At 48.3% G+C, this 10,272-nt stretch overlaps 1 protein-coding gene across 1 annotated transcript; it reads right to left on the minus strand.

The window, feature by feature from the left end:
* Window positions 1-318: 318 nt before the first annotated feature.
* LOC130587509 (centrosome-associated protein CEP250-like) lies at window positions 319-10,269 on the minus strand (the record flags this gene model as incomplete). Its single annotated transcript, XM_057388491.1, has 9 exons — window positions 319-1,299; window positions 2,306-2,356; window positions 2,516-2,629; window positions 3,030-3,182; window positions 4,843-7,359; window positions 8,314-8,468; window positions 9,076-9,196; window positions 9,451-9,578; window positions 10,002-10,269. Coding segments are annotated over 9 exons (3,798 nt in total), but the record flags the coding sequence as incomplete, so codon positions are not given.
* Window positions 10,270-10,272: the final 3 nt, after the last annotated feature.

Consider the following 10,272-nt stretch of genomic DNA (forward strand, 5'->3'; position numbering starts at 1 on the left):
GGGTCCAGGCTTCCTTCAGCTGTGTTTGAGCCTGGCCAACTCCTCAGAGACCCTACAGACCCTATAGATAACAGAATTGCTGGGCTGACAGGTGGGGATAAGAGTCAGAGGACACCTCTTCCTGCACCAGCCCAGAAAGCACCRGTGTTTTGGGCTGCATCCCCATCACTGTGGGCAGCACAGGAGAGAGGAGATYCTGAGGCTGCTGGAGAGCAGCTSTCCCTGCCRGGACTCRTTCCCCATGGTGTCCATGGCCTCGCGCTGTGGCAGGGCTGGAGGKGGGCACTGACAGCCTGTGGARAGCAGSYGAGCTGGCCCTTGGGCTKGCTSTTGGGGCAAAGCCACACTGCTTTGGAGGGGAAAAAGGAAGAAAAGGGAGAAGAGAAGGGATGCCCCATTTCTCACCAAACTTCAATCCCTGCTGTGCACTCTCCACCCCTTTGTTTGATAACACTTCAACCCATTACTTGCTGCAGTGAACATCTCTGCCTCAAGAAGGGATATTGTGTAAGGGTTTGCAATAGCCTCACTGGGCCAGTGAAAAATGAGTACAATTTTCTTCTGAATAAAATTTTACTTAAAAAAAATTTAAATGTCCCAAGGAGATGCTTGCAAATGCAAACAGCACAAATACTGTTACTTGGTTGTAGCAGAATCATTGTGTCCTTTTATTTTGAGTACATGCCCTTGGATAGATGTCACCCACAATGAGAGTGTTCAGGGATTAACTTCTTGTTAGGGCTTCCTTCTCCATACCTCCTTGTCTCTCCTTACCTATGTCTTTGTTCTCACACATTCACATTTTGTCCCCAGATATCATCTGCTTCATGAAATAATGCTTCATAGATCCTAATCAACATAAGGTGAGGTTTGACAACACCAGCTGAATGTAAGAAGAACAGATGTGAAAGGCAGGGAGAAGCCCTGTCCTGAGGAGTTGATCCCATTTCTCACATCCATGAGTTCTTTGCAGGAATTGTTCCACTCAAATGGAGATCAGAGGTGCTGTTACCTCAGGTCGTCATTGCTTCTGGTAGGTCTRGCTCTTGGATGCTCGGGTTGTCTCTCCAGAGACTGATGGTCCAGGGATGCCAGTGCTGAGTTAAGGCTCAGAGACTGATCCAGCTTCCGAGTCTCTTCTTCCAGAACAGCAGCTTTGGGCTCCTTGAGCACAGCTGCAAAGGAGCAGGACAGCTCCTGATGAAGGTCWGACAGCTCCTGGCTGGTCCTCGAACAGCTCTCAATGTAGCTCTGCCGGTCCCGTCGGTCTCGGGCCAGCTGTGACTGCAGCAGGGACACCTGAAGAAGGGACAAGGCCCAGCTCAGACAAGCCCACGCCAGCAGGAGCATCCGCAGCCCCACGGTACCGGCTGTCGGGGCACACACAGCCTCCAAGTGCAGCCCTCACCAGCACTGTGCCCTTGGGGAAGGGGAAAGGAACAGGCTCCCACACTGCCCATGAACAGAGCTCAGATGATCAACAAGTCCAGTTCATGGCTGCCAAACCCTTCCCACGTACAACCCTCAGCCAGCACAGGTCTAGGAGACAGACTTCCCACAGGATTTAGGAACCCAGCTCCGATTTCCAAAGCACACATTAGGGCCACTGACCCGTTTCTCCACAGGCTGTGCCTCAGCAGGAGGGCTGCTGCTTCCCCAGGGTGCTGGGRAATTCTTCTGCATGTGCTCCTGGACAGCCAGGAGTAAACTCTGCCTCTCCCAAACTATAGAGCATTCCACACAGGAGCAGAGCACAACATGGGCAACAAAGTCCAAACACCTCTGACATTGCCTCAGATYCCTGGATCTCTGCTAAGATGCAARCTCCACTGTGAGTAGAGTCAAGGGAAAATGGAAACAGGCAACAAGGGATAACATCCTGGCCCAGACWACCCAAGGAAGTAGTGGAATCACTGTCCCTGGAAGTGCTCAGAAAACATGAAGCTGTTGCGCTTAGGGCCATGGTTTAGTGCTGGGATTGACCATGCTGGCTTAATAGTTGGACTACATGATCTCAGAGGGCTTTTCCAACCTTAAGCATTTTATGATTCTATGATTCTGATATTTTCAGGTGACTTACAGTGCTCTGAATTTCTTCCCATCCCTCTCCTTCTCTGATCTTTAGGTAAATTAGAGATAAGACMAAGATAAAGGATGTTGTTTGGTTGATGCCAGCAGGTGCATGACTGACAATAGCGGCTGTACTCCCTGACAGTGAAACACAACTGAGGCTGTAGCAGCAGGCACACTTGTGCCCACAAGTAYAGACACAGCAGCCTTTGATGAGAATTTTCCTTCTCCTCACCTGGTTGTGTAATTCAGCTAAGCGCTGACTGCAGTGAGCATGAGAYTCCTCCTGTGAAGAAAAATTTTTTCTTTTTAGTGTTTGGTCATGGACATGGGCGATGTTGGACTTCTATTAGGTTTCTGGTAGAGGGGTTGCTGCCACTGGGATTTCACATCATTGCTCTGTATGACCAAAGCCTCTTCACGCCAAAGAAAATGTTGTTCTCACCTGTCTAGAAGTGGGCAACTTGTGCTGCTCAGACTTAGAGAGAGAAAATCCACAAGCATCTGGCAGTAACCGACCTCTAAAACATCTCTTCAGTCTCTTCCGTTCACGTTCCACCTGCACATTGGATGGAGAAAAAAGGTCCCAGAACCCTGTCAGCAAACATGGAGCAAAAGGACCTCTTGACATCAAGGCAAGGACAYGTCTGCTCAGCGACCCTGAATTGCTGCAGACAACAAACACTGGGGACAAAAAGCTCTCACTGGGGGCTGTGCGAGAGAGGCCAGTGTGTGTGTCTGGGGACAYGGGGACAGYGAGGGAGGCAGCAGAGTGAAGGTGCCTTTGTGAAAGCCATGGGCTCCCACYGCAACAGASAGAACAAACAAAAGGGCGTGCCCACAGCAGGGACAGGAAGAGGGAAGGAAACAAGCAGAGGACTCCAAAGCACTGCCTGGGCAAATGTGTCMTGTTCCAGAGGAGCCTGAGGCTTTGTACAGACAGCGAAAGCCCGCTTTACCTGCTCAAGAGTCCTCCTGAGTTCAGTGTTTTGTAGCTTGAGCTCCACCTTTTCATYTTCCAGCCCTGCAACTGCTCGCTGCAGACATTCCAGGCTCTGCAACATGAGTCTCTTCTCTGAGAGCAATGACAGCTGCTCCCCTTCAGCMACAGCCTGTTGGGCATTTAAAGAGGAGATTCCATGAGCAGGTGCCACATAAAGGTTAGAAGGGTGTTAAAATCAATACATCGGGGAGAGTGACCACAACAGGAATGGACAGTGCTAAGGTCCTTCTCCTCCCCTTGTCCACAGGCCAAAACAACACACCCTCTCTCTAGTGGCCCTCCTCCCAATCCCCTTGGAGAATTGAGTAGTTTGGTTTGGATCTGCTTCCTGCTAGTTTTGTTCAGTGTTCCCTAAGGTGGTTTTGAGAGACTGAAAGCATTAATTTCCTATCCAGCCACTTCATGGTTTTACAAAGCTCTGTAGCGTCTCCACCTCTCTCTCTCTCGTCTTCACATTTCCTGTCAGTTGTGAAGACTCCCACATTTACATCTTCCTATTTGGTAAGTTTTTTACCATCTYTGGTCATCCTCTTTGACCATCACTGTAAATTCTCTTACCTACAGTTAYACTCTCTGTTGTTAGACAACCAATTATGTGCAAGATGTGGGTGAGTGAAACACGTATTTCTGCAGTGATAAAACTACAGTTTTGTTCTCTATTCTCTTGACCTGTTACATCCTCATACAGAACTGCTCTTTGAAAATATGTTATCCATCACACCATATGCACTGCTCTAAACCTAGTCAGGAGTCACTTCCCCCTTTACRCTTTTCTTCATGAACTGCTCCTTGAAGCACCTATAAATGTAGTCTTGTTATCAGCACTAAGCCAATCTGTGTGGATGCAACTGCATTACCTGACAGAATGCTCTTGCATACCTGACCTATATGGATGTAACTGAAATCTTCCGCTCTWTTCACATTTCTTGCCCTTCTCACTTCTCTACTTCCCATCAACAGATCACAATACTTGTCAGCATCCTGATCAGGCTAAAAGTAATGTATCTCAAGTCATAAGTAAATGTATAATGCATAAATACAGTGTTTTCTTGGGAGCACTTTTTACATTACAATATACTAAGAATTACAATACTAGAATACAGATGAATTCTTGGCAAGGCTGCAGCACAGGCTATTGCATCTGTTCCACTAGCAGAACCTAAATCAGTTCATCCTGGAAAAATACACACAAGTTGGCCTCCRTGATTTCTGGATGCCAGTACAAACATGTCCTGAATACATTAATTAAGCATTTGACCTGACCAGGCAAAAAAACCATTCTTCTAATAGTTGGTGGCTGATGTTTTAATAGGTGGCTGGAAAAACTGTCCCTCAGAAATCGCCATCTCTTGAAGCATCCTCTAAGTGCCCTGTCCAGCCCTCGGTCCAAAAGTCTGCTCAGTTTAGTCCATCACTCTGCTCACCTGCTCCATTCCTTCGCACACCAACTCCAACACCCCATCTATTGCCTTCCCTTGCCTGGGCTTGGGAGAAGCAGTTCCCCATGCCCAGCTTCTGGCCTGGAGCTCATTTGAACAGCAAGCTCCAGAGCTGTGTCAGTCATACCGCGTGTGCCAGGAAACAATCTGGCTGTCAATGGTCTCTGGTAAGAGCCAGGCAGACAGACAGGGCTGCTGGCTGCTGCCCACGCTGCTTTGCCCAAGCAGGCCTGGTCTCAGAGGGATATGGATTGCCACCTCTTTATGGGAGACACCACTGGAATCCTTCAGGCACATTGGAGTGAACAGAAGATCAATCCCAGTGCCTACCTGCTGATGAAATCGGTCTGTGTCTAAAACCATCTTCTGCAGGATTGATAAATTTTTCTTCAGATTCCCATTGGCCATTTCACTCTTACTAAGGGCAGCACTCAAGACTTGAGCCTTCTCTCTCCATTCATTTTCTCTGCTTTCTCTCTGCTCCAAAGCAGCAGCCACATGCTCTAATTCTTCCCCATTGGCTTCCCTCTCAGCTTCCAATTGTTGGATTTCCTTTTGCCTTTGCAAGACATGGTCTCTCTCGTGGACAATTTTCCTCTTCTCTATTTCCTCTTCCTCCCATTTTTGGAGTTTTTGGATTTGTCTCTTTAGGGTTTCCCCTTCATCTTTCCATCGCAAAGCCAATGTTAATTCTTTTAGAAGTTCACTCTGCCTCCTAAGCTCATGCTCTCGTTCTATCAGAGTCTTCTCTAAATACTTGACTCTGTCTGTCTGGTACTTGACTTCTTTATCCTTCTTTGTCAGGGTCTCCTGAACACGCTGGAGATCTTCCTGAAGAGCTCTTATTTCCTCTTCTAACTTTTTTTGCTTTTGCTCACTTTGARCCCGGATCTCTCCTTCTCTCTCAGGGAAGATTTCTTTCAGGAGCTTCTCTTGCTTTCCGTCATGTCTGGCCTCTTCATTCTTCTCAGTTAGCCTAAGCTGGAGATTCTGCAAAGTCTTCAGTTCTTCTTCCAGGTGCTGGAGTTTTTGCCTAAGAGTGTCATTGTCTTCATCTTTCTTYCTCACCACTTCCTCAAGCAGAGTCACTTGCTTCTGGCATGATGTTAGTGCTACTTTCATGCTTTCTTCACGAAGCTGGAATGTGTTCATTTGCTCTGTTTGCTTGACAAACTCCAAATGGTTCTTCTGCAACATCTGGCTCACTTTGTCCAGATCCTGCTCTAGACATTTGGCCTGCTTGCCTGCCACCTCCTTCTGCTCTCGAAGGTTCTGGACATGCTCTTGCAAAGATGCTATCTCTTGATCTCTAGCTTCAAGAGAAGAGTGAGCATGTTTTAGTTTTTGCAGTATGGCTTTAGTCTGCACCGCTGTCTCYTCCTTTTGCTGTTGAAGCTTAGTGATGGTCTCCTCCAGAACCCTGATYTTTTCCTCTTTTTCTTTCAGAGTCAGTGTTGTTGCTTGGATATCTCTTTGCTCAGCTTCATGGTTTTCCTCCTTTTCTTTGCATRCCTCACATTGCTTTCTAAGGCAAAAAATTTCCTGCTCTTTTTCCTTTAGTTCCACTTGAAGATGCTGCAGAATTTGTTTCTGCTGTTCAGAGTCTTGCTTTTGTTTTTGGAAGGTCTCAATCAGTTCCTTCTGAGATTCAATCATTAAATCCTTTTCTCTCAGTATTGTCCTAGAGTTTTCTAAGTCTCTGTGCAAGACATTGATCTGTTCTTCTGTTTTTTCCTCATAGGTCCTTGTTTGTTGCTTCTGAATGTCCATGAGTGTGTCTTTCTCTTTCAAGGTGGCTAATGTCTGCTCCAGTTTATCACAGACAGTCCTTAACTGCATTCCCATGTCTTCTTGAACTTCCTGCATTTGCTTTCGTTGTGACTCAAGCTCTTGATCTTTCTCAGATAAAGAAAGTGTCATGGTTTCTACTTTACCAAGCACCTCTTGCAGATGCCTGTCTTGCTGTTCCTTGTGCTGCCGCAAGAGCCTTAACTCTTCCCTTTGAGTGTCACACTCATTCTCTCTATCCTTAAGAAGGGCCCTCAGGTGCTCAAGGCTAGCRTTTAGAGATTTCACCTCTTCTCTCTCCTTTTCCAGTTCTTGAATCTGCTGAGTCAGAGAAAGAAGCTCCAACCTTTTCTCCCTCAGGTTTCCTTTCATGTCATCAAGATCCACAAGCAGATTTCTCACTTGTACTGTACCATGCTGTTCAAGAATCATTATTTTCTCCTCCTGGAATTTGATCTCTAGGTGTCTCTCCTCCAGCTCTTTGCTCACCCTGCTGACAGTGGAGTTCTGCAATTCTAACTTCTTCTCCAGCTCCTCTATTAGTAATTGCTGGGATCTGATCTCCTGGTCCTTCTCTTCCAGCTCTTTGCTCATTTTGCTTAAAACAATATTTTGCTTTTCTTGCTGCTTCTCCAGCTCCTGTATCTGTTCCTGTTGGGATTCTGTTTTCTGTTCTTTCTCTGTTATATCCTTAATAACCTGATTGAGAGCAGTTTTATGCATTTCTTTCTGCTTTTCCAGCATTCTCATCTGCTCTTGGTACAACTTCATTTCTCCCTCCCTCTCTGACAGGATGGCAGTCACACGAGTGAGATGCTCCTGCACAGCTTTGACCTCTGCTGCCTCTTTCTGAAGAATCTCTATTTTCTTTCCTTGGTTTTGCACTTCCTCATTTTTAATTTTTAACATGGACAGTGAGGTTTGGAGTTCTTGTTCAAGGGACTGATTCTTGTCTGTTGCTGTATTTGCTCGGGTTTCAGAGGCTGTGACTGATTCCTCCAGAAGTTTTATCTCACACTCTAGTTTTTCTTTATCTGCCTGCAGCCTGTCCCGTTCATGCTGCAAAACAGGGAGAAAAAGGGTCATTCATTCCATCTCTCAGATTGCTTTTCCCACCACATCTGGACTCCTGAYGCAGGAGCCGGCACGAGCTGCCCCTCTCTCTCTGCCTCTCAGGGATGCTGCAGACATTTGCTGGAGCTCCCCCTGATGCTGTGTCTTTCCCAGCTCACTCAGCCCATCCCAGCTTCCTTTCTGCCCTTCCCTGACCTCTTGCAGTTCCACTCGAGTGCTCCTTTGGGGAGGAGCTGCCAGAACTGCAGCCAGCATTTCAAGTCCATGCTAAGCAGGATTTAGGCCGTGCCATGAGGATGTGCTCTCCATCAGGGAGAAAGGGAAGAGCAAACACCCCCAACATTTCATTCCCTGGGTTTGGGGTGACAGGAGTGGTTTTTGACCTCTCCTGTGCAGAGTTTCCATGGCACCATCCCTGAGAGCACACTGCCCTCTCCTGTAGCAGCAATGCTCAGATCAATCTGTCATTCTCTGCTGCCACTCAGAACGAGTTCTCCCCTTGCAGCCACACGTCCGTATCTGGATCAGCACTTTGCTTTTCTCTCCTTTCTCACCACTGGCTGCTATCAAATGGCCAAGGCCATGCACCTTTCTTTTAACAGCAACCTTGGTCTTCTCACCCCTCCTTCCAGGTCCAGATATTTAGAGATAGGGGCATAGGTTGGGACATGAGGAATTGCCCGAACCATGCATTTCCTTGTCCATAGGGAAAAGTGTGGACATTGAGAACTACAGCTTCTAGGCCACAAAACACCTGCAAGGAGGAATATCAGCAGCCTCAACCCTAATTGTGTTTTACAGGAGAACAACATCTTTTCCTCCTTATTCAGAAGAATGCAATTACATAAGTTAGACTGCAAAAAGGTGCTCCTTAGAAATATTAACACAAGATGCGAACATAGTTAAGAAATGGCCCTTTATGGCCTCTACCATTCTCACCAGCACATCCTTCCTCTCCTTCTCCAGGTTTTCCAATTTCATCTGTAGAGATGCCACCTCCTGACGAAGACACACAGCCTCTTCCTTTTGTGCCATGGCCTCTTCCTTCAGGGCAATTTCTAGACAGGTCTTCTGGTGTTCTGCCCTCCACATTGCTGAACCAGGGAAGGAGAAAAGGAAAAGCAAAGTAAAGGTGAGTTGATGTGCATCCTGCAGAGACAACAGCATTGTCTTCTCTGCCTGCCTGTGTTTGCCATGCCCTAAGCCCGCAAGGGCCTCCAAAGCGGACAGAAAGGAAGGAAACTTCCAGGCAGACAAAAAAAGCAGGAATGAAAGGGGCAGGGTTCAGAGGAATAGGAAAGTGTGTTTGCTCTTGGGCTTGTGCAGAGTGAGCAATCAAAGACACAGATAGGAGTAGGGATGCCTGTGCAGCCCTGCTCCAGAGAGGCCAATAGCTTGGAGGCTCTGGCAGGGCCTGGAGTTTGGGGAATAGAGCTGAGGCATCCAGCTACAGCTCCTTAGCACAGTCACGGCACCTGAAAGGCACCACCTGTGCCCGGGATATGCCATAGCACAGCCAGATGGCACTGCCAGTCATGGCAACTTTCTTGAGAAAAAGCTTTCAGAGGCACTTGCATGGATAAATCTCCTGCAGGCTGTTTGTCCCCTCTGCCATCTCTGGGCACTTTTCCTCTACATGGAACCAGAGATCCTTGCTGGAGAGACAGAATGGGGTAGTGGGTGGGAGAGCATAAGCTGTACCTTCCCGACTTTCATCCAGCTGTTTCTGCAGCTCCTGATTGCTGGCTCTTAGACTGTCCCTCTGAGCCTGCTCCATGCCCAGCTCCAGCTCCAAGGCCTGTATCTTCTTCCTTGCATCATTCTGGAAGAGGTAAGAGGAGCAGAATCACCTGTCAGTGACACTGCTGGCAGGAGACAAAGGGCTACAACCACTAAAGCAGAAATAGCCCAGGTGGGAGAGGGCAGCTGGACAGACTGGTAGATGTGATCATAATCCTCCTTCCTCCCCATGCCCATGAGCCAAGCCCCCAGCAAGGACTGACACCCACCCTGGCCTTGGCACTCTGCTTGTCCAGCAGCAGGACAGGATTTGTGGGTGCACTGGGCACACATTACCAGATCTTTCTGGGAATGCTCCAGGTGCTGCCGCAGGTCTTGCACAGCTGCTGCCACTCTGTCCACTGTGAGCTCTGTGGGGACATCCCTGGCCTGAGAATCAGTTAGGCCCACAACATGACCCTTTTCTGTAAAAAGAAGACATTCTGTTTCAAGATTTAATACAAGGGTCTCCAAAATACAAGGCCTTTTTCTAGCCAGGAGGAGGTGGCAGTGTTCTTGTCATTGTCCTAAAGCTCACCTTCCAGCAGAGTGTGTGTCACAGGCTGACAATATGCTGATGTCAGCMCTGCCCCAAGGACAACTGCAYGGGCCCTGTGGCTTGACAGGACTTGGGCCCTTTTSCCTTCTGACACTGATCATTTCTCCACATACAAACATGGACTTGTGACTCTGCARGGAAGTCAAGCTGCCAAGACTTCCCAATGCCTGAGTCAGCCTAAACTGAAAGGGTGAACGTGTCACACCAGGATGAYCAGGAACCAACCCCTCRCTCCACCTGCTCTCCCACACCTGCTCTGCACACTGCTAACCCAGGCTCCCACACTTGCCTGAGCTCCAGGTGGCCAAGTCTCTGCTGTCCCTGATCGTGTGGTGGAGAACCAAGAGCAGTTTGTCCAGCTGGGACTGAGCTTCCCAGTGGGCACCACTGGCCTGCTGACACTGTGTGGCCAAGGCCTCTGCTCTGCCCTCGCAGCTCTGGARMTTCACACGCAGCTCRGAAACCTCAGCCTCCAGCACGTGCACAGAGTCCCTCAAGCGCTGTTCGCCTGCTCGGGACTCCTCCAGCTCCTGCAGCAGCTGCTTCTCTCGAGTAGCCTG

This window comes from Malurus melanocephalus, unplaced genomic scaffold (genome assembly GCF_030028575.1).
Source record: "Malurus melanocephalus ecotype Western Australia unplaced genomic scaffold, MMel_1.1 scaffold_2011, whole genome shotgun sequence".
NCBI lineage: Eukaryota > Metazoa > Chordata > Aves > Passeriformes > Maluridae > Malurus > Malurus melanocephalus.